A 25,745-nucleotide genomic window follows, 5' to 3' on the forward strand; every position below is an offset into this window, starting at 1 on the left:
TAAGCCCAAGGCAACAATATCTTCTTATATTACAACCTGTAAATGATTATTTTATTTTTGTTACATTTGTACCCCGCACTTTCCCAATCATGGCAGGCTCAATGCGGCTTACATATTGTATACAGGTACTTATTTGTACCTGGGGCAATGGAGGGTTAAGTGACTTGCCCAGAGTCACAACGAGCTGCCTGTGCCTGAAGTGGGAATCGAACTCAGTTCCTCAGGACCAAAGACCACCACCCTAACCACTAGGCCACTCCTCCATAGTATTTACTTTTCAATATTCAAGTTGGAATCATTTTAGTGAATTTATCTGAGTGATAAAGAGTAGCACTTGATATTCACAGGGTAATGACATGTACTGATTATATTTATTTGCTAACCTATAAAGGCGCTATTTTATAGATCCGCATGTAGGAAATCCAAATATGATGGGAATGGCAAACTTCCAATTTGTTATAGCAAGACAAGCCTGACAGCAATCCTGGGCTCCTTTTCATCTCTCCTCTTTCTCCTAGAACAAATGACTTGTCCATTACCAAAGTACCTGATTTCATGCCAGTATCACTGCAACACCTGCTTCTTATTAGAGAAACCAGTGACAGAAGATTCAAACCAATAATAGCACAACAAACAGATTCTGTTTCTCTATAATGAAGCACTGCACTGGTCTCCAGTACTTGGTTATGCATATGCATGAGAAGGGAATATTTAATATCATGGATTCTGCTCAACAATGACCTGACTTGGGTAAATAGCTGTCCATCTTCCTTTACCCATGGGAAGACAACAGGCATCGCTGACAAAGATGAAGAGAATATCAATAGGACTAATCTCTTCAAAGTGCTCAGAGCTCAAAGTAATTGTGTCCTGTGGTACATAGCTGTCTCTGTCTCATTATTTCAACTCAAGGAATATGTTCACACATACAATACATAAAAAGCACTGCTGTGCATCCTGGGCATTATTAAAAAAAATGTGAATGTTGGTCCTAACAGTTAGGCCACTGCTTATCCATTATTTGTAAAACTTTATCACAGAAATATTTTGTTGTGTAATCACGACAAAATTGGGCAATAGAGTATGTTCAGTCTAATTGGGGATGTCTAATCATAAATGCTAGGCACCAAAATAAGAACCAGTGTGGTGACTTAAAAAAATGCCATTGATATTTATGGAAAATAGGTTCCCAAAACTGTCTCTGGTAAAGATTACTATAACAAGTTATAAGAACCAGAGTATGGTATAAAGGAGACAAAATAGTGAAAGGATTGACCCAAAAAGAGTTCTAAAAGATATGGAGATAGTTTTTGTATATTAATGTTAATATATGAAGATAATAAGGAAGTTCTCAGAGTATAAACTCACCCAAGCGAGACTACACCAAAGTGAATTACGTCTCTAAGGGTGGACAAGTTTATCGATCATAGAACTTCACTTTCAATATTTTTTCAATTTTTATGAACAATTGCACACCCATGCTCTAATTGATTTTAAATAATAAAGATAAATATTCACCTCCCACAAAATTAAAGAACTAATGAGTCAATTCTATCACTTGCTCCAATGAACCTCGTGCACACAAGAGTAAAAATGTGCTATATTTAAACACTCTTGATAACTTTTGTGTGCTGTTTCTATAAACAGAAAATCTTAACTTTATTACATTTGATTATCATAGAAAACAGTGAAAAGTTAAGGTCAAGTCTGTTTGATTGTAAAAGGCATGTGGTTTTTGTGTGAGGGGTGAATCTTGTCTCCCGGCTCTATGTTTGTATATAGATGAGTCCCTGAAATAATAATGGCCAAAGGAAAGCAGAAGTAGAACAGTTAGCGCTGAATGACATTTATGTTCATACAAAGTTAATTACTTTTAGTGGAAATTAAATTTGTTGGCTGCCTGCTATGTGACTATTCCATCAGTTTCATTATTGCTACCAAATATTACATATTTAGGGCATATGCCTTCAACATAGATTGTTTATCTAGACCTTACATGCAGATGGTATTGCTTGTTAAATCCAAAGGCAAAACCTAAGGGTGGTTAAACAATTTGGTATAAACTGTATTGTTTATGACTTTACTTGTTTTGCACTGTTTTGGGTCCTACTGGATATTCAATGCTAGTCACTGGAAACAGCATGGCATTGAATATCCAGGGTCAGTACAGATCATGACACTTATGCGTGCTGAATATCGAGCCAATTGTGTCCCACACATTTTTAACATTTCATGTGTATCCAGATAATTTATTTGTGGGTTTTATTTGGGGGTAGAAAGTGATCTTGCATTTTGCTTCCTACAGTAGATAATGCATTTTTATTTCTCCTTTGGTGTACTACTTATAGAGAATGTGATTTCTTAGTGTTTACTTTTATAATTTTTGGTCCTTTATTCTGTAATTGGTGAAGATTGGTCTGTGTTCTGTGAGTGACTGAAGTAAAAGATTTTAAAAATGTCAGTGTTTCTAAAGTTTCCATAAGTATGAATGTGGTTTATGTTGAATACTCACAAAAAAGGACAACAACAATGCAAACCTTTCTACCACCTATTCAGCCCAATCTGCCCCAAACATATTGTAAACTGTAGACAGGTCCCCCTTCCACTCTTTGGTCCAGGTTGACCCTGTTTAGCAGATATGCTGAAAGGGTTCCTGTCCCTCATAGTACTGGCCTTATTCATGTTCTCTGTTCTGCACAGCCTGGTTACCTTGAATCACTATGCCTTTAGTCCACACATACCAACAAACGGACGGAGACTCCAATCGTTTTATAATAAAGGAAGCTATTTTATTTACATCAGTTGTAGTAATTTCAGCAGTGCAGAATATTGTCTCATCTTAAACTCCTTGACCTTTGTTCACATTCGCAATACCAAACAGTGGTTCATTGCTGATCATAGTACAATGTTTTAAACACCACTTCTCCCTTCTGGGCTCATCCACGATCAATTTGCTAATCACCAGTTCTTTACAACATACAGTATTTAACTTTTGCCCCACACTTAACCTTCTGGGTTACTTGCTGCCACAGATTCCTTCCCAGCTGCATCAATTCTGTCTTACCAACTCTAGACAGTTGAGGAAGTATAGCCACTAAGAAACCTCTCACCTTAGCCCCAGCGGTCCGTGCTAATGCATCCACCTCCATACCCTCCTCCTCACTCTCCTCTATAGCCTCCTTTTTATCCCATTCCATTTCTTCGTCCTCCTTCCCCCAGCTGCTCCTCATCTCCCTGATTAGAAGCCATATCCCAATCCTGCCCCTCCCTCTTCACTTCCTGTGAGTCCTGTATTGGGTCAGGTGCATTGTGGGCCTGGTGGTCCCTGGGCCTATTCCTTATTCCAATAAATCTCTTGGCCATCGGAGGGTGACCTCCCCCTCCACAAGAGTTTTGTGAATGCCTCTTCATTTCCCTTTGGGGCTGCTCTCGCTTTCCTTGAGGCCATATACTCAGTAACCTCTCACAAAACGCAGACTACGAAATCTCTAATCAAGTGTACTAAATACTCTGTATTCAATTGCACCAGAATCTGTAACCATCTCCCCGGACACATGTAAGCCACATTGAACCTACCAATAGGTGGGAAAATGTGGGATATAAATGTAATCACTAAATAACTAACTAACTAACTAAATAAATAAAATATTGCCACAGAATAGGTTGTTTACTTAGAAATCAATCATAAAGTTCACTCTAAGGCATTATTTGGTATACTCCTAAACCCTAGTCACACATATATGCCTAGTGCGCCCCCATGTGGACTGTGCCCCCCCCCCCCCCCCAAAAATGTCAAGTCTGGCTATGCCCCTGGTTCATACAGTTCTTTTGCGAAGTGAGACATAAAGGAGATGAATGACTTTGTGAAGGAGAGTGTGTATTTTTGTTCTTATGCTACTGTTCTACAATCCTTTATAGAATAGGCTTTTACCCTTTTGGCACCTAACTACAGATGAGGTTACAGAATTACTTCACTAGTGCTTTTATAATGTGGTAAGTTTGTTTTGTAGGCCCTGAGTGTGCTTTTGTCGAGTTTTGTATTGCTTCAAATTGCACCTGAAACCAGAGGGATTTGTGTTGCTGTTACTTGGTGACATCAGAATTTTAACAATGTGATGTCACAATATATAATTATGCTCAAGGTGCTCTTTTACTAAATCTTAGTGTGCACTAATGGAATTAGCATATGTTAAATGCTAAGAAGCCCATAGCTATAAAACGGGCTTCTTAGCATTTAGCGCATGCTAATTCTGTTAGCATGCACTAAGGTTTGGTGGAAGAACCCTAAGTTAATTATACAATCTTAAGGGGAGAGCTTATAGGCCAAACCACAATTCTTTTACATACATAGCAATGCCACTGGTCTGCTACATTTCTACCACCTAAAGTACCTTATTATTGAACACCACTTTTCAAAGATGGCACATTTTAAAGCTTGGCACACAGCTCATATTTCTAGCTGGCTGTTTTCCAAAAGGCAATATTGGCAAACATTATTTTAACTAGTCTTTGTTTTCAAATTCTGAAATAACTGAATGTAAACACAAGACATGTCTTCTCTTCTCTAGCCGCCTACATCTCTGTATAACATTAAACTATTGACACATCTAGCAGGACAGCAACCACCATCCTTACACTAACCTTTTGTAATACAGCAATTACTGTATGATCCTTCGCTGGAAGAGAATTGCTGCTATAATGCTCACAGCTTTTGAAAGCAACACTTTCAACACAATTTGAAATAACTGTATCAGAGCTATTTATAAACAGTATATTTAGAGACAGTAAATACAAACAGAACTGGTAACTGTGAATTATATGAGTTGCGGCTACAGAGAGGTTCTGATGACATTAACTAAGTGAATGTTTCCAGAACAAAGATAATGATTTGTAGCCTTGCCTACAATCAATTTGTCTTTTTGCAATTCTGTTTATTGAGTTTTGTGATATACTGAGCAATAACATATTATAGTAACATTTTTGAGTCAATATTTAGACTTGGCAGTGAACTTTGTTTTTTTCCAAACACTAGTAACAGTATTTTCAAAACAGAAAAACGTCCAAAAAGCGGCACAAAACGGCAGATGGACTTTTTTTTTTTTTTTGGGGGGGGGGGGGGGGGGGGTTGTAAAACATCCAAATCACTATTTTTGAAACCCATCTATAACGGTGCCTACAATTATGTGTCCAGAGCACATGTGGTAGGAGCTCATTCTACTATATTAATTAGACACCTACTTTCCTTTATAGAATACTAGCGTAACTTTTAGGCATAAGCACTTGTGCTAGCCACAGAGCTTGTGTAAATGTTAATGCTTAAATGTTACAGACACCTGTGTAACTTACAGTATTCTGTAAATTTTGTGCATATGTTTGAGCCCCACCCTTGCTTCGCCCAAGCTTTGCCTGTATATGTTTCTTGCACATATGCACTATGGGCCCTTTTTACAAAGGTGTGCTAACATTTTTAATGTATGCTAAAAATAAGTGTGCGCTAAATGTTAGACACTGATATATTCCTATGGGTGTCTCTAGCGTTTAGTGCGCACTAATCATTAGTGTGCTCTAAAAACGCTAGTGAGCCTTTGTAAAAGACCCCCTAAGTAATTTAGGCAAATATTTGCAGAAGAGTGCTTAGGCAGAATGTTATCAGTTATGCACATATATCCACACATACCTGTGCAAATGCCATTATTCTAAAAATTTATTCAAGTAGTAAGTATGTAAATGTTAGCACCTATGTTACATAATTGCCCCCACTGTGGCCATTTGCAGCTGTTATGATTATAATTATGTACAGTATGTAGTTTCATTTAGGACTGCCTTTTTGCTGTTTTGTCACTGATTATATTCAGCCACCTTCTGTATAGTTAGTCTCTACAGGGACAATTTTATAAACTATTTTTGCGCATATGTTTGTGCAGCGCTGCGTATGCTTTGTAGCGCTATAGAAATGCTAAATAGTAGTAGTAGTAGTAGTAGTAATAAATGTGCTCTTACAACATAAGGTTATGCATAAAAGTGCCCACATGCATATTTGTACAGTAGCCCCCAGATACTATAAATGGTGACTAAAGTTGCACGTGCAAATCTGCACGCCTAGTCGATTTGTGTGAGCAACTTAATTGTTTAGCCATCTAATCAGTGCTGATTTATTGGCCAATAATAAGCAATTATTGGCACTAATTTGCACTAATTAGAATTTGTGCATGCAATGTCTAAGCATATTCTGTAAAGCGGTCCATGTAAATTCTAATGCATGGATCACATAAGAGGGCGTAGGCAAGGGAGGGGCATGGGTGTTCCTGAAAATTACATGTACTGTTACAGAATATGTCCAATCCGCGCCTAAATAAGACATGGGCATTTACATCAGGTTTTAGTTGGCGTAAATGGCTGTTCCTAAATTGTACTTGTGGGATGATCGCTATGTGTATTTTACATACTGCGCCCAACTTTAGGCGAGGTTTATAGAATGGCGCTAAGTGCATTTTTGTGGAGTTAATTTTTTTGCCACCATATACAGAATCTGGACCTAGGTGTGCAGAGTGTGAGGAATGGGGCAATGGAATACGTTTTTGTCTGGGGAGGTCCAAGTTCTGCCCTCAACCCTGCCCCAGCTTTGCCCCCAACCCAAGTATCTCCCTTTCATTTACCTACCATCAGGGCCGGTCAAACCCGGTAAGCAGGGTAAGCACTGCAGGAGGGCGCCTGCCTTCAAGGACGTCACTTTGCAAGCAATCAATCTCTGCTGCTCATCTCAGTCTGGCTCCAAAGCTGTCAGCTCTCTGTCCCGTCCCCTCCCCCCTCCCAAGCAGAGAAATATCCTCCTTGTGTTTGTCAGAGGACGTCACTGCTCCAACTGAATCTGGCTCTGAAATAACTTGTGGGAGCTCAGCTAACCTCTGTCCTCTGCCCAGAGAGGGCTCAGACAGAGACAGCACAGCAGAGCCTGGACCCTTGTTTTATCAAAGACTGCTGTTTAGTGCTGCACCTGACCCACCCTTTTCCACCCCCACCCCCACCCCCAACACAGCAACTCACAGGACAGGAGGGCTAGATGCCTGCTTTCAATTCCTAACCATCACCTATCTCTCAGCCCCACTTCAGTAACTCCTGTTAGTCTGTCCAACTCAGATTGTAGAATATGTTAGTTTATGCTGATTAAGTCTGTCCTAGCTAGATCCTAAGCTGTGCTCCATGGGAAAGCTATTGTGCTGCATGCAGAGTCTAGCTTCTTAGGATTTCAGGTTAATTTTTGAAGAATTTGAAGAGGGGCTATCTCTGTTCTACATGTGTGACTGCAAGGCCAAGTGTCTGAACAGGGATCTGTTTGTTAGATTCTGAAATTTTGATAACACATTGTTTTTCAGAGTTGGCAAGACTGTCTGCTGTCCTAATTCCTGGTCTGTGTGCTAAGTTATTTTTCTTCTATACTGGTGTAATATTTTCAATGATGCCATGGCTGGTAAAAGGGGTGTGTCTACTGTGGGGGCAGAGCCATAGTGATCCCGCCTCTGGATGGGTAGGGGCGCTGACTAATAGACTGCAGGAGGGTGCTAGAAACCCTAGGGCCGGCCCTGCCTACCATCTCATAGTCCCTACTCCCCATGTATCCAGCATCTCTCTCCTTCCCTACCTCTCACCCCCCCCCCCCTCATGTTGTCCAGCATTTCTCTTCTCTCTCAAACCTCCCCCTCCATGGTGTCCTCAACCCCCCCCCCCCCAACTGAAAATAGCAAAACAATTTAAAGGCCCACTTTATATATGTAGTCAAGTGAGGAATTAGAAAGGTTGGAATATTCACAATTCCACTAATAATTTCCAAAAGAATCTGCCAAGATTTTTCTTAAATAAATAGAAGGACACTGCCAAAATACATGTGCATTTGCAGCCAAAATACATGTGCATTTGCAGCCACATACAGGGGAAGCAGCAATTTTGAAAAGTTATATATGAAAACAAAGAGTGGCAGTGCTGACACTTGCATGTGGAAGTGACCATTTTGCAACCTCTACTATATCACTGTGCTCAAATCCTGGAAGACACCCCTGATCCACCCATGCTCCTCCCATGGCCATGCCCCCTTTTGAATCTGCACTAAAAATTTTACAAACACATCTTTATAGGATATCAACTGTAAAGATGAACATGTACATTCCAATTATTGCCAATTAGCGCCAATAATTGATTATAAGAAAACAATTATCAGCAATAATCGGCTCATTAAGCAATTAAATTGCATACAAAATTTGGGCGTGTGCCCCAATTTGCAAGCACAATTTTGAGCACCATATATAGAACTAGGGGGATAGTCCCCCAGTCTCAGAAAACTGCATATATATGCAATAGCAATTAACGCTCAAAGTCACTTGAAGCAGAAATTTAAAAAACAACAACAACAAAAACAATAACAACAACAACAGGGTATTGAGGAGATTTCCTCCCTTAATCCCTCACATACAACCCTGGCTGAAACAAACACTTTAAGAAAATGTCTGGTCTATACTCAAAATGATTTAAGCAGGCAGGAGCTTGGGGCTGCCTAACTGCTGATATTCAGCGGCATATAAATGTGCCGCTGAATATTGGCTCTGACTGACCTTGTTTGAAGTGGGCAGGTCAGGGGTTGGTACAGGGGGCAGAGTTGGGGAGGAGCCAGCAGTTATGTGGGTGCTGGCAATTTTTAGTGCTGGTGCCTACTTAACTAAGCAGGCATATAGGACCACATAAAAAACAGTCCTAAATATGCTCACCTAGGTATGCAGATGCTGGCAGTGAATATTGGCCAGTGTCAACATATCTTCCAGGTATTGACCTGAAGCTTTCTGATATCCTCTTCCTCCCTGCCACCCCATGGAATATCAACAGGCATGTCTACAGCATGTTGTGGGTGACTTCGCGCCCCCCCCCTTTTTTTTAGAAAGCTGTGCTAGTAGCTTATGGTGCGGTAATGCAGCAATTAGTAGGCCTTGTAAAAGGGGGGTTAGTTGATAAGTTTGAAAACCAGGCAGTTTAGACTTCCAGATTCACATGTTTTTTCCAATATGTTTAACATTTCAAGCATACACTACCTTTTTAACTTCTGTATAGATTTTGTTATTACAGAATACAGTTGTCTGAAATACTGTAGTTTGGGTAATAACACTGAAGTACAGCGATTTTGTGGCTGAATGATCATTTCTATTAAATTAATTCTGCCCATAAACGTTGATGGTAGAGCCAAATTACTAAGCCTCACTGGGATTCTATCCAATATTCTATTTAGATTTATATTTTCAAGTCACTTATGCCAAGAAATCTAAAATGTTTTTATTGGACAGATTAGGAAACACACTGTTTGTATTAGTTAGACCAAGCATTCCCAAACCTGTCCTGGTAACCTCACCAGTATATTGACAATGAAGTATCAATATATATAAAAGGCGAGTGTCGTACTCACTCGCAAATGCGCAGTAGAGACCTTCTCTGCCCCGCCCCCGCGTCAATACGTGATGACGGGGGGGCGGAACAGAGAGGGTCTGTACTGCTTATTTCTGAGGGAGGGACACCGCCGTCTAACGCTCCCCCCACCCGAGTCGCCGCCGCCGCCACCCACCTTCTACCCGGTCGGGCCCTCGCTCCACTATTGAAACAGCGAGGGTCTGGAAACGCAGCACTGAGCTCTGCTGAGCTGCCGACATTGCCCTTCCTTCTTCTTCTCTGCCTCTGTCCCGCCCTCGACGACATTACGTCACACGAGGGCGGGACAGGCAGAGAAGAAGAAGAAAGGCCGACGTCGGCAGCTCAGCAGAGCTCAGTGCTGCGTTCCCGGACCCTCGCTGTTTCAATAGCGGAGCGAGGGCCCGGCCGGGTGGAAGGTGGGTGGTGACGGCTCGGGGGGGGGGGGGCACGAATTCGGAGGGGGAGGGGCAGGGGCGAGGGCGGGCCTTTCAACCCCCCTTCCTATAATAGCCTGTTTTTACGGGCTCAAAGGCTAGTATATCCATGAAGCAAGAAGTAAATTTACTATGGTACCGTGAGTGATGGTGGGCCGTTGGGCTAGGTATGACAAGCCATGCGCACTCAGTAAGCCATAGTAAAAACAAATAATATTTATTAAAGGTATGTGGAAAGGACCCTGATCACTTCACAGGGAGGGAGAAATCGACCCTCAAACTAGTTCTGTAAATTTAACCTTGTCCTCAGGTGGCCTGCTCCTGAAGGGCCACAGCATACATGAATGTCTTTCTCTCAGCAGCAGTTCTTACTAGTTTCTGACCTGGGAGCTAGATCCAGAGTTACCAGCACAGTCTCTAGCAGGCACACAAGGCTAGCCTGCAATTGGCCAGGTCAAAACAGAATTCTTCCAGGTCCCAAGCTGAACTTGGCCTACCTTAACCTAGTGGTTGCAGTTTACCAACTTCAGGGTGGAGGCATCTGCAGTGGACATCGTTGCTTCCCTCTGGGTCTCCTTAATCTAGTTCTGACCCGTTTATACTTTCTGGGTCATGCCCTCAAGTTCAGGTTCAATTTATTTGATATATTGCAAAATATACAAAATAGAAATCTAAGTGGTTTACAATATATAAAATTAATTAGGAGAGAAGAAAGGGGGCAACACAAAAATTACAACATAGATTGGAAACCAAAAGGGAAGCTGGAGAAGGAAAGGTTATATCATAAAAGAGGGAAAACAAGGGAGGGAAAAAATCAGTAGGAAGATAGGAAGCCAGGTGCTGACTTCTCATCTGGTAAAAGCCAGAAACATAGAAAAATTATTCTAAAATCAGGTACCCATGGAAGGAAAAGCCACAGAGAAATAATAAGCCTTTAACTGAGAAAGTTCAGAAAACAGTACTCAAGGTGTAGATACAATGAAAGGGCATTCCACAGGATAGAAGAAGCCACACAAAAACGTGAGCTTCTGCTAACAGTCAAGAAGACCTGATGGAAAAATGGGACAACTAATAGACTATGAGTAGTCGATCAGAGAGAACCAAAAGAGTAGCTAAGAAGGAAGGCAAACCTGAAGATTGAATCTGATGGGATAGAATATTTAGTTTAAAGGAAATCCGATATACAACAGGAAGCATGTGTTCAGCAATGAGAAGGGGCATGATGTGATCATATTTCTTACGGTTATAGAGGTGTTTAACAGCAGTATTTTTCACCATCTGCAAGCAGTTCAACTGATATGTAGGCCAACCTATTGGGAGAAAATTATAATAATCGATTTTGGACAGTATAAGTGAATGAAGAAAGATACATAGAGATCCAAAGTCTAAGAAAGGGCGAATAGAACGTAAATGCCTAAGTGTGAAAAAAAGAAGAAATCAGTTTTGAGATGCGAGAGTGGGAATTGGGTGCTTTTCCTCACGCCTGTGAGACCCCCGAGTGGGGTTTGGGCATGGCTGGTGGAATAAGACAGCCGGACAACAGGGTAAAGTGCAAAGATAAGTATTTTATTTATAAGAGTCCTTGAGTCTGTTCTGTCACAGTACTTGAGTCTTTAGCGTGAATACTTCTGCAGTTCAGAAAACAAAGTCTTAGGTAGGCCTCTGGCAACAAGCCAAGCATAGCTATGACTGCTGGGGTTGCCACGCCTCAAACACAGCTTTTACTATTCTCAAAAAAAAAAGTACAGGTCTGGCTCCTGCCAGATCTTGACACAGCAAAACTTGCAATGTTTAGTTTAGTAGTAGCAAAGGGCTTACCTCTGATAGATTACAGCAGTTAGTTGCACTCAGCAGAGGCATAGCCTGGGACATCCGCTCCTTCCTACCTGGGCTTCCTTAACCTTGGCCTGCCCTGCCCTTTATACTCCCTGGAATGGGCTCTGCCTCTCCGAGTTCATTTCCTCCAGGAGCGGGACTAGCACTCTTAAGTACATAAGTAATGCCACACTGGGAAAAGACCAAGGGTCCATCAAGCCCAGCATCCTGTCCACGACAGCGGCAAATCCAGGCCAAGGGCACCTGGCAAGCTTCCCAAATGTACAAACATTCTATACATGTTATTCCCGGAATTTTGGATTTTTCCCAAGTACATTTAGTAGCGGTTTATGGACTTGTCCTTTAGGAAACCGTCTAACCCCTTTTTAAACTCTGCCAAGCTAACCGCCTTCACCACGTTCTCCGGCAACGAATTCCAGAATTTAATTACGCGTTGGGTGAAGAAATATTTTCTCCTATTTGTTTTAAATTTACTACACTGTAGTTTCATCGCATGCCCCCTAGTCCTGGTATTTTTGGAAAGCGTGAACAGACGCTTCACATCCACCTGTTCCACTCCACTCATTATTTTACATACCTCTATCATGTCTCCCCTCAGCCATTTCTTCTTCAAGCTGAAAAGCCCTAGCCTCCTTAGTCTTTCTTCATAGGGAAGTCGTCCCATCCCCGCTATCATTTTAGTTACCCTTCGCTGCACCTTTTCCAATTCCACTATATCTTTCTTGAGATGCGGCGACCAGAATTGAACACAATACTCAAGGTGTGGTCGCACCATGGAGCGATATAATGGCATTATAACATCCTCACACCTGTTTTCCATATCTTTCCTAATAATACCCAACATTCTATTTGCTTTCCGAGCTGCAGCAGCACACTGAGCAGAAGGTTTCAGTGTATTATCGACGACAACATCCAGATCCCTTTCTTGGTCCGTAACTCCTAACGTGGAACCTTGCATGCCGTAGCTGTAATTTGGGTTCTTTTTTCCCACATGCATCACCTTGCACTTGCTCATATTAAACATTATCTGCCATCTAGCCGCCCAGTCTCCCAATCTCATAAGGTCCTTCTGTAATTTCTCACAATCCTGTCGCGAGTTAACGACTTTGAATAACTTTGTGTCATCAGCAAATTTAATTACCTCGCTAGTTACTCCCATCTCTAAATCATTTATACATATATTAAAAAGCAGAGGTCCTAGCACAGACCCCCGAGGAACCCCACTAACTACCCTTCTCCATTGTGAATACTGCCCATTTAACCCCACTCTGTTTCCTATCCTTCAACCAGTTTTTAATCCACAATAGGACTTTTCCTCCTATCCCATGACCCTCCAATTTCCTCTGTAGCCTTTCATGAGGTACCTTGTCAAACGCCTTTTGAAAATCCAGATATACAATATCAACCGGCTCCCCTTTGTCCACATGTTTGTTTACTCCTTCAAAGAATTGAAGTAAATTGGTCAGGCAAGATTTCCCCACACAAAAGCCGTGCTGACTCGGTCTCATTAATCCATGTCCTCAGATGTGCTCTGTAATTTTGTTTTTAATAATAGCCGACTATTAGAAGGACTGTTCTTAAGGGAGAGGGGCAGTGTTTTATAGAATCCCTCGCAATGCCCAAAATCTGAGTAGAAGAAACATAGGGAACTGGAGTACCCTGAATAGTGAAACAGGATGGATCTGAAACAGAAGAATGAGAAGAATATAGTATAGCAACAACTTATCATTGCACCCTCCTAGCTCCACTCCTCCTGTGTCACTTCCCCCTTGGGTGGGACTAGGGGTTTTAAGGTGGCACTGACATTGTAAGGGAGTGTCCTTAATGGGAAGTGGCAGTGTCCTATAGATTTTATCACATTTACATATAGTACATCGTCAAAATATGCTAATTTTTTCATGCATTTTCATTGTAGATAGTCTGAAAAGCAGATTGACGATAGGCCACCAGGAAAAGTTTGGGAAATCCTGATTTACACTAACCTTAAGGGAAAAATGTTGACTTAGACCAATGAATTCTTACACCAAACTTCTAATTTTCAAAATAAGTTATCCATGTGAAGTTATATGTGAATCAGTGGCGTAGCCAGACTGCCAATTTTGGATGGGCCTGAACCCAAAGTGGGTGGGCACAAAATTTTCTCTCTACCCCCTCCCCCAGCAAAATTTAGTCACGCTAATCAGATGCATTTGTCACACAGGGTAAAGTGCTGCTTTTCAGTGCATCAGATTTCAGAAAATTTATTTAATAGCCTAACACCCTTTTCAATGAGCTTTCAGAGGCCAAAACCTCCTGCCTCAGGTCAGTATAATGCTGTTACGGTATCCTCGCCTGACCTAAGGAAGGAAGTATTGGTCTCTGAAACTTCATTAACACAGGTACCATATTACTTTATCCTAAATTAAAAATAAAATTATTTTCTTTACCTTTCTTGTATGGCCATTTACTTTTTCTCATTGTGTCACTCCCAGTCTCTAGATTCTGCTTTCCTTCGTTTTCGCTTAACTCTTCTGCCACGGTTTCCTGGCCATTTCTCATTTTTCTCTCCTTTTTCTTTGCTTTCTTCAATATTTTTCTGCCTCTCTCTCTGTCCTGATTTAATTCATTCTTACTATCCATTCTTTAATTTCCTTCATCTACTTATGACTTTTCATCTTTTTCTCACCCTTGTTCTCCCCATGCCCCTTCCTCTTATTCTCCAGTCTTTCACTACTCTCCTTTTCCATCAAGCAGCTCTCTTCTTTCTCTCCCCATCCTTCCAGTCTCCCCTCTCTCTCCCCATCCTTCCAGTAGTCTCCCCTCTTTCTTTCTGCATCCTTCCGTCCAGTGTCACCTCTTTCTCCCTACCCTTCCATCCAGCGTCTTCCCTCTTTCTCTCCCCATCCTTCCATCCATCTATCCTCTCTCCTGATCCTTCCATCTAATGTCTCTCTCCCTCTTTCTAACCAGTGTCTATCTCTCTACCCTTTTCTGTTCAGTGTCCCTTCTCTCTCCACATCCTTCCAGTCTCTCACCTTTCTCTGTATCCTTCCAGTCTCTCCCCTTTCTCTCCCCATCCTTCCATCCAGAGTCTCTCTCCCCATCCATCCGTTTTCCCTCTTTCTCTCCCCATCCTTCCATCTGTTTTCTATCTTTTCTCCCCATCCTTCCATGTTTTCCCTCTTTCTCCCCATCCTTCCATGTTTTCCCTCATTCTCTGCCATCCTTCCATCTGTTTCCCCTCTTTTCTCCCCATCCTTCCAAGTTTTCCCTCTTTCTCCCCATCCTTCCATGTTTTCCCTCTTTCTCCCCATCCTTCCATCTGTTTTCCCTCTTTTTCTCCCCATCCTTCCATGTTTTCCCTCTTTTCTTCGACGAGGCCCGCCCTGCATGCCAGCGCCAGCCCCCATTGCCGGCCACTGCTGCTTTTCCTGTTGAGCAGCAGGGCCGGCGCTACAAAAAAGAAGAAGCGCTAACGGCGCTAAGGACGAGAAATGTTTAAAAAAAAAAAAGTGCGGCACCGGCAGGCACTGTCTCGGCAGCCTTAAGGCATTGGCTGCTGAGGCATTGGCTGCTGGCTCGCAGGCTCCTCCCGCAGACGGGAGGAGCCTGCGAGCCAGCAGCCAATGCCTCAAGGCTGCGAGACAGTGCCTGCCGGTGCCGCGCTTTTTTTTTTTTAAACATTTCTCATCCTTAGCGCCGTTAGCGCTTCTTCTTTTTGTAGCGCCGGCCCTGCTGCTCAACAGGAAAAGCAGCAGTGGCCGGCAATGGGGGCTGGCGCTGGGCGGGCCTGGGCTGAAATTGGGTGGGCCTGGGCCCACCCAGGCCCACCCGTAGCTACGCCCCTGATGTGAATACTGAACAGAGCCATGTGCCCATCTGCCATTGATGAATATATATAACTTTATATAGATATCTTATCTGTATATCTCTATATGCCACCTTTCTGCTGAAAATTTACCTAATCCTTTTTTCACTTATTTGCTCTGGAAAGTTAAAATGATACAGGAGCCATTATTCAAAGGACATAATTTTTAAGAACCTAAGGAACCCTTTTACAAATCGTGTAAGGGCCTACACACTTCCAGCACGTGCAAAATCGACATTACTGCCTACTACGAAGTGCTCTGGGCAGTAATTCTGAATTTGGTGTATGCCAAAAACACGTGGTAGAAAATATTTTCTATTTTCTACCACGTGGTGTTTACCCGGTAGTAAATGGCAATGGGTGCAAGCTGCATGCCTACCACCTGGGTAGCGTGTGAAAACTTACCATTAAGTCAATGGGTGGCAGTAAGGTCTCCGGCCAAAATTGGATACGGGCTGGTTTTTACTTTACCACACGTCCATTCACAGCCCCTTAAAAAAGGGCCCTTTTCCAGCACACAGTAAAAACTGGCCTGGTGCGTGCCCAAAAGATGCGCTCAGCTTAGTAAAAGGGCCCCTAAATGTTGGTGAATTTTTCTCAGAAACTGTCTTACATTTTCAGCTAAAAATTAATCTAAATTTAGGATTTTAAAGGTTATGCCCTTTGAATAATGGCTTCTATATCACTTTAATTTTCCAGAGCAAATAAGAAAAACAAGCATCTATAGCTTTTTAAAAAAATATCAGCCTCATTGTTTTAAAATATTTCTACTCCTGAGAAGATATTTCCGACACAGTTTTTAAGACAATATTAAGCTGGTGGTGGTCAGCAGTATTTTAAATGCTGACCGCCCAGTGCTGAATTAAGCCCCGAGATTCAGTGCTTGTGCCTATGCAGATACTGGCACTGAATGTCTGGGCCTCTTCAGGCATGTATCAGCAATTGACTCTTATGTAGGTCAGGGTTGAATATTGGAATGTTGGCTGGGAGTTGCATAAAGGGATGACAAGTCCCCCACCTGCTCCCAAAAAGTTCTGATCCCTCCTCCCCTTCCAACAAATCAAGACCCACTCTACATTCCGATCCCTTACCTGGCCCCTACAACAGATAAGGATCTGCCTCCCCCCCAATCCAACCCCCATAGATCAAGATTTGCCTCCCATAGAACATTATCCCCTCCTCCACTTCTCAGTAGTCACCTCGAGCCTACCTGACTACCCCTGGTGGTTCAGTGGGTCCTTGGGACAAGAGCAAAGCCAACTTGTTCCTGCCACTCCATGTTCCTCCTGGTTAAAAGGTACCTTTTCCTCTAAATTGCTTTGGATATCGGGCTCTAAATAAACTGTTGCTTTGCAATTGCTCATTGCTGCTGCTCAGCCACTCTGTTACTTCACCTTCCACAGTATGTTAAACTCTTAATATATGAAATGGCTTAATTACAATATAAATGATTGAGATTCCACATATGTACGTAGAAAAATAAAGCAGCATTCAATCACCTGCTTCTGATTATACTGATTAGCATCTAGATGTCATTTCTGTACGTTGCAGAAAACAATTTCACTAATTCTCATGCACTGAAATCCTACACATAAGTATATAGATAAATAAAATGACTTGAAATCAAGAAGATATTGAAAAGCATAATCATCAAATATATCTTTATGAAACCTATATTTTCATAGCCAATAGCTCCTGGATATACTGTGCTATTTGAATCTGTGCCTCTCATTACAAATATTATCCAATTAAAACAACCCTCTCCCTTTCTCCTTTTTTTCATTTTAAGAGTAAAGGAAAGGAAAACATATGAACCAGTGACCACTCAGTAATTCCATTTGCAATTTTAGAAATAGCTGCAAAGAAAATAATGTAGCCTGGAATCGACTCTACTAACAAGGAACAGGCTTAATACATTTTTTATTCAAATAGTAATTCAACTGGAGCCCTATTTTACCTAGAATCTAGAGATCAGAGTTGAGATGTCCAGGTCAGGACATTCTCAGTTCCAAGGGTATTGTAGAAAACAAATATGCCAATGTAGAGCATTTTCTAAAATATCTGTAGAAGTGCATATGGATGTGCCATCTACGTTCAGTGGAAGGATCCATATTACAAGTATAAATGTGAAAACTAATGGTGGAAACTCACCAACTTACACATGCAATGCCAATATTTACACTTCTAAGTGTGTACTAACTTTTGCAAACCTATCCATGAGTCTGATGATAATTAGACACAGATTCTGCAATCATAATTTTTTTTAACTTGGAGGGGGAAATAAACAATGGTGGATTAACGAGGATATATCCCATAATCTCTCCTATAAATAGCTGGCTGAAATAAGCACTTACAGTGGGGGAAATAAGTATTTGATCCCTTGCTGATTTTGTAAGTTTGCCCACTGACAAAGACATGAGCAGCCCATAATTGAAGGGTAGGTTATTGGTAACAGTGAGAGATAGCACATCACAAATTAAATCCGGAAAATCACATTGTGGAAAGTATATGAATTTATTTGCATTCTGCAGAGGGAAATAAGTATTTGATCCCCCACCAACCAGTAAGAGATCTGGCCCCTACAGACCAGGTAGATGCTCCAAATCAACTCGTTACCTGCATGACAGACAGCTGTCGGCAATGGTCACCTGTATGAAAGACACCTGTCCACAGACTCAGTGAATCAGTCAGACTCTAACCTCTACAAAATGGCCAAGAGCAAGGAGCTGTCTAAGGATGTCAGGGACAAGATCATACACCTGCACAAGGCTGGAATGGGCTACAAAACCATCAGTAAGATGCTGGGCGAGAAGGAGACAACTGTTGGTGCCATAGTAAGAAAATGGAAGAAGTACAAAATGACTGTCAATCGACAAAGATCTGGGGCTCCACGCAAAATCTCACCTCGTGGGGTATCCTTGATCATGAGGAAGGTTAGAAATCAGCCTACAACTACAAGGGGGGAACTTGTCAATGATCTCAAGGCAGCTGGGACCACTGTCACCACGAAAACCATTGGTAACACATTACGACATAACGGATTGCAATCCTGCAGTGCCCGCAAGGTCCCCCTGCTCCGGAAGGCACATGTGACGGCCCGTCTGAAGTTTGCCAGTGAACACCTGGATGATGCCGAGAGTGATTGGGAGAAGGTGCTGTGGTCAGATGAGACAAAAATTGAGCTCTTTGGCATGAACTCAACTCGCCGTGTTTGGAGGAAGAGAAATGCTGCCTATGACCCAAAGAACACCGTCCCCACTGTCAAGCATGGAGGTGGAAATGTTATGATTTGGGGGTGTTTCTCTGCTAAGGGCACAGGACTACTTCACCGCATCAATGGGAGAATGGATGGGGCCATGTACCGTACAATTCTGAGTGACAACCTCCTTCCCTCCGCCAGGGCCTTAAAAATGGGTCGTGGCTGGGTCTTCCAGCACGACAATGACCCAAAACATACAGCCAAGGCAACAAAGGAGTGGCTCAGGAAGAAGCACATTAGGGTCATGGAGTGGCCTAGCCAGTCACCAGACCTTAATCCCATTGAAAACTTATGGAGGGAGCTGAAGCTGCGAGTTGCCAAGCGACAGCCCAGAACTCTTAATGATTTAGAGATGATCTGCAAAGAGGAGTGGACCAAAATTCCTCCTGACATGTGTGCAAACCTCATCATCAACTACAGAAGACGTCTGACCGCTGTGCTTGCCAACAAGGGTTTTGCCACCAAGTATTAGGTCTTGTTTGCCAGAGGGATCAAATACTTATTTCCCTCTGCAGAATGCAAATAAATTCATATACTTTCCACAATGTGATTTTCCGGATTTAATTTGTGATGTGCTATCTCTCACTGTTACCAATAACCTACCCTTCAATTATGGGCTGCTCATGTCTTTGTCAGTGGGCAAACTTACAAAATCAGCAAGGGATCAAATACTTATTTCCCCCACTGTATGTAACACTTCTATATGCAATAAAGCAGTTGTAAATTCTGATGTGTGAAATTTCCCAACAGAAGTAGATTTTTGAAATAGGGAAAACACACGTGGAGGCGTATTTTCAAAGCACTTAGATTTACAAAGGTCCAAAGTAACCTATGGAACTTTGTAAGTCTAAGTGCTTTGAAAATTAGCCCCGTAGTAAACTATGAATCTTTGTAAGTCTAAGTGCTTTGAAAATGAGCCCCTTAGATTTCAGTCTTGTATGCCCATATCACATGTAATTCTTATCCTTTGAAATCTCTATGTATTGTGTATTTACATGTGTAGATACCAGCTTTCTAAAATTAAATTATAGATGTATATTTGATACATACATGTATATGTGTCAGGTTCTCAGGTTCAGAGCCCGCGAGGACGGGCTCTGGAGCAAACGTGAGCCCTTGGGCTGCTGACGAGGAGAGACAGCAGCAGGCAAAACCCACCAACCAACACTGGGCTAGCACACCGGCACGGACAAGGACTGCAGGCGCCGCCCAGCGAGCCGGAACACACGGACTGGAACCCCCTGGACTGGATGGCACCGGACTGGTCCGCACTGGACTGGAACACACCGGATTGAAACACACTGGACCAGAACACACTGGACTGGAGTACACCGGACAGGTCCGCACTGCTTCACCTGCACTTAGCCACTGTCCCCCAGGAGTTGAACCCCTGGTTTCAAGCAGCCGGCAGGACTTACCGGATGCAGGATAACACAGGGGCTGGGACACTAGAACAAACTTGACAGTACTAGGACCAGGAATGGGACTAGGGCTTAGGGACCACCTCAGACCCTGGAATACCACGCAAGCTTGCACAAACCAGGAGCAAAGGGCCAAGACAAGACGGAAGTACTCCCAAGCACCAAAAGGAAAGGCAGGGAAACCCCCAGGGAAAAGCAGGGAAACCCAGCAATTAAGAAGTGTTCCTATAGCATAACCAGACTGAAGTGCTCCTAAGCACCTAACCACAGAAATGCTCCACAGCACAAAACTGGCAGAGGTGCTCCTAAGCACTAAACCAACAGGAGTGGTCCAAAGCACTACACTATCAGAAGTTCTCCTAAGCACTCCACTAACAGAAGTGCTCCTAAGCACTAAACGAATCAGGAGTGCTCCTAAGCACTCCACTAACAGAAATGCTTCTAACAGCAGCAAAACAGAAGTGCTTCTAACAGCACCAAAAGGGAAAGCAGGGGAGCCACAAGGAAAAAGTAGGGAAGCTAAACACACAAGTCAAAAGTGCACACTGCACCAACACTAACTTGGACCTAAACCAAAACGTTGCAAAGGCAGCAAGTTCCCAGGTGGCTAATAAGCTCATCACAGCTGAGCTCAGCTGCAACAATCACAAGGCAGCTAGGGTGAGGCTAGCTGCCAAACTTCCACACAAGACTGGAAGGCTAAAATATCTGGACCGGAATGAAAAGAGTCTGGAAAGTCTATGGCAGCCACCGGTTCTGGCCACCAGAGGGCGAGAGGAGCACAACCCAAGGGAAAAACAGTATTTACACATGAAAATCATGAATAAGCCCTCTAAAATAACCACCATAAGTGTGGAAGGTATTAATGTTGGCTACCATTCAGACGCCTTATTTTACTGTCAACCCCAGTTATTAATAACTAGGTCCAATGCGTAAAATGGAAACTGTGATACAACAGAACAAATCAGTGCTAAAATAACATGTCTTAATGATAGGCCACTTCGATAACTACACCCTAGATGAGTTTTGCATTGCTGTTTCATTTAAAGGGAGTAGAAGACCTATTTAATCTAGAAGTTTCCATTACCAAGGATAACAATAGCTTGTTGCTAAAGAGAATGTTCTCAAATCATAAAAGCTAAATTGGAGCTTAACATAACAAACTATTCAACCTGGTGAGAATGAACATATAGAGAAAATAATTAATCTTACCTGATGGGCTGAAGGCCACTTGGTTGCCAGGATGTGGTCCTGCATCAAAAGAAAGTATCACAGCCACTTTCCGAACATCCCACAGCTTCAATACCCCATAGGAATCACAAGATGCAATGGTGTCACCCTATGAAGCATCAAAGATCATAATTGAACACTCTGCAAAAACTTCAGATATGACTTGAAAGAAGTCAATAAAAAAAACAAGTGCTTTAGTATGACTGGTAACTGAAGAAGTTTGTCAAAATTAACAGATAAAGTAGTCTGAGTAATTTTAGGATAGCTATCTAGCCACAAAGTTACTTAGATAACTTTGTCTGGATAGTGTTGAATATTAGTGCTGAACAAAGTGAAACCACACCCCAGGAATACCTCCAATGCTACCTCATTTTATTCAGGTAAATCTAAAACGTTAATGTGTAAATTTCTGCATACTAACTGCTGCCACACAAGCATTCCAACTCTTAGTATAGTGCCATGCTGATTAGCGCTCACAAATTTGTGCATTAACTACATGTTGTCATAGGGGGTGGAAAGTAGGCGGAGAATAGGTAGGGGCTCCATAGTACAGTTAACACATGGTACTTACCACATGCTGTCACTTTCGTTGTTAGTACAAGTTTACTTAGTGCCTCCTCAATAGGAGGTGCTAACCCTGAATTCTATATCTGGTGCGTATTTTGAGTAACAAGCTGTTAACTAGCAAAAATTGAGCAATAACAACCAATTATTGCAGTTAATTGGCTCCAGTTAGGATTTGAACACACATCTTGCTAAGTGCTATTCTATAAAGATCCGTGTGCAAATCTTTTAGCATACAAGGGGCGTGGCCATATGAGGGGCATAGGGGTTCACGGGTGTTCACTAAAGATATGTGAAGTACTATAGAATTCAGGTGATCTCCACCTAACTTACATACCAGTTGGTATAAATCCTCACGCGTAAAGTTGGGCACGGATTCCAGCGCTAAATGCTATTCTTTAAATGGTGTGCAAAGTTGGGCACCATTTACTGAATCTAATCCTATGTGTCTTTATGCTAACTGAGACAAAGTTTATGTGCGCTAATGAACCTTTCAGTGCATTTGTTGCGGAGGGCATACTGGAATGGCCCCAACAATTAGTGCCGCCTTTGCACTTAACGTGCTGTACTTTTCGCTGTTAAGATGCACTACATGCAAAAACATAGTGCACTTTAGCAAAAAAAAAAAAAAAAAAACCAAACAAACCAAAAACAGAATTTAGTTGGTCAGTGGAGGTTTGGGGGGGGGGGGGGAGGAGAATTTTAATTACGTATATCTGTCCCATTAGACATAAGATAGCCAGATTCACCCCCCCCCCCCCCCCCAATATTCAGTCGGCAGCAATGACTGTTTTTTTAAACATTTATTGTCAGCTGAATTGGCCCTAATATTCAGTGACAGGACATGTCCAGGCACCGGCACTGAATATTGGGAGCTAAGAGTGAGAGGGTAGGCTGCCGGAGCTTATGCGGGCCCAGCCGATATTCAGCTGGGCCCGCATATGAAAGTTATGTGGGCCTTGGGTGAATATGGGGCTAGGACTTGCATTTAAAAAAAGCATTTCCCCCCTCCCTGACCCCAAGTTTGCAGCTCTCCCCAACAAGAGCCCCCCCCCCATGCGGTACCCTCACAACAACAGCCCCCCTGTGGGTGGTATCCCCATTCCACTTGGTAGGGTAGGACCCCACCAGGGTCTACCTGATCTTCAAGGTGGTCCAGCAGGGTGTCGGGGGCAGGAGCGAACCTTCCTGACTCCTGCCTCTAGCAACAGCTTCTTTAAAAAGGCTGCCGAAACCTCTTGCGCAGCCTTTAAATATGTAAGTACCGTGAGAGGTCGTGGCAGCCATTTTGAAGAAGCTGCCACTAGGAAAAGGAGCAAGGGGAGGTTGTTACTGCCCACAAAGCCCCGTTGGACCACCAGGGAGGTCAGGTAGACTCTAGGGAAGGGGTCCTAACCTGACCAGGGAGTGGAGACGGGGATGCTGCCCAAGGGAGAAGGGGTAGGAAGGGGGAAAATACTTTTTTTTTATGCAGCTCCCAGCCCAATATTCAGCCAGGGCTCACATAAGATAAGCGGGTGAATTTAGGACAGCTGTTGAGCTGCCCTAAATCCACTCGCTTAACTTATGTGGGCCTTGTCTGAACATTGTCAGTGCCCGCATAAGCCCCAGCTCCTCCTTAGTGCCACCCCCTGAACGATCCACTTTTTTGGGGCCAGCCAGAGGCGATATTCAGTGGCACTCCCCGCTTTAATGCTGCTGAATATCTGAGGTTGGGTAGCGACAGGTGATTTAAGCAGGCAGGAAAAGGCTCCTCTCTGTTAAATCGCTTTAAATATTGGTCCCTCTGTTTTAAAATATATTTTAATTAGGATTTTTAAATATACGATGAATACAAGAATATGGTGACATCAAATATATAGAGATATAAACAGAAAAAAAAACACTACAGGGAAAATTATGCCCATGTCAGCAACCCACAGAGAGTGAGTACGGTAATGAAAGGAAAATAAAAAAAGAACTTATAATCAAATAGAGGACAAAAAAAACCCACTTCCCCTTTAATACCCCTATCAGTTAAATATTGTGTACACACCACCTACCATTTACTTCTTTTTCCATTCATGAAATGTTTCCAATTACGCAGGATTCTAAAGAAGGGGTCCTAAGGAGACCAACTGATGCAAAGAAACTCTCAAAAAATAAAAGGCTTCCAAACAAAGTTTATTCTCCAATGTAAAATGCAGGATGCATCCACAATATCAGGCTTATATTTGAAACAGAAGGACACCTATCTTTCGACACAAATCGGAAGATGGGCGTCCTTCTCACAGGGTCGCCCAAATCGGCATAATCGAAAGCCGATTTTGGGCGTCCCCAACTGCTTTCCATCTTTCCAACCATCCAACAGTGGCTTTAAATTCAGTTAGTCCAAGACTTTCAGCTAGTTGATTAGCTTTCTTCATAAGCAGTGGACCACTGACAGGAAACTGTCTGCTCCTGACTTGAGAAAACCACCGAAGAAGAGCATCTTGCACCTCCTCAGCTTTTCCGCCCGTTTTCGTTTCTGGTATGGATTTGTATTGTTTTGCCAGTCTTCCAGAAGCTGGTCTTTCTGCTTCAAGATACGTGAAATTTGACTGGGATTGACACCATATTCTTTAGCAATAGATGCATGACTTTGTTTGTTTTCTAATTTTTTAAGAACTTCTATTTGTCAGCCAGTGTTAAAGTCTTCCAGTTGTGCGGTGATGACGACTCCAGTGTACACTCTAACAACATTATTTCACTTATTCTGCCTGTGGCAGTTAAAGGGGCGGTAAATTTGAAATCTCGTTGGTGATGATGCATGTGGGGAAAAAAGAACCAGAATTATAGCTACGTCATTCAAGGTTCCACGTTAGGAGTTACAGACAAAGAAAGGGATCTGGGTGTCGTCGTCAATAATACACTGAAACCTTCTGCTCAGTGTGGTACTGCGGCTAGGAAAGCGAGTAGAATGTTGGGTATTATTAGGAAAGGTATGGAAAACAGGTGTGAGGATGTCATAATGCCGTTATATCGCTCCATGGTGCGACCGTACCTTGAGTATTGTGTTCAGTTCTGGTTGCTGCATCTCAAGAAAGATATAGCAGAATTGGAAAAGGTGCAGCAAAGGGCAACTAAAATGATAGTGGAGATGGGACGACTTCCCTATGAAGAAAGACTAAGGAGGCTAGGGCTTTTCAGCTTGGAGAAGAGACGGCTGAGGGGAGACATGATAGAGGTATATAAAATAATGAGTGGAGTGGAACAGGTGGATGTGAAGCGTCTGTTCACGCTTTCCAAAAATACTAGGACTAGGGGGCATGCGATGAAACTACAGTGTAGTAAATTTAAAACAAATCGGAGAAAATGTTTCTTCACGCAACGCATAATTAAACTCTGGAATTCGTTTGCCAGAGAACATGGTGAAGGCGATTAGCTTGACAGAGTTTTAAAAGGGGTTAGACGGTTTCCTAAAGGACAAGTCCATAAACCACTACTAAATGGACTTGGGAAAAATCCACAATTCCAGGAATAACATGTATAGAATGTTTGTACGTTTGGGAAGCTTGCCTGGTGCCCTTGGCCTGGATTGGCCGCTGTCGTGGACAGGATGCTGGGCTCGATGGACCCTTGGTCTTTTCCCAGTGTGGCATTACTTATGTACTTATGTACTTATGTACTTATGTCATGCGCCAATTGGCTTCCATATTCCGTGCACGCGCTTATGTAAAGTTTTTCCTGCA

At 42.6% G+C, this 25,745-nt stretch overlaps 1 protein-coding gene across 1 annotated transcript in view; it reads right to left on the reverse strand.

Annotated features, from left to right (window-relative positions):
• The window catches only part of SPAG16 (sperm associated antigen 16), a 932,486-nt gene that overhangs the window by 298,038 nt on the left and 608,703 nt on the right, over nt 1-25,745 (reverse strand). Inside the window, 1 exon segment of the mRNA XM_030210425.1 lies at nt 21,454-21,580. Coding sequence (XP_030066285.1) covers nt 21,454-21,580 — 127 coding nt within the window.

The sequence above is a fragment of the Microcaecilia unicolor genome, chromosome 7 (genome assembly GCF_901765095.1).
Source record: "Microcaecilia unicolor chromosome 7, aMicUni1.1, whole genome shotgun sequence".
In the NCBI taxonomy this organism is placed as follows: Eukaryota; Metazoa; Chordata; class Amphibia; order Gymnophiona; family Siphonopidae; genus Microcaecilia; species Microcaecilia unicolor.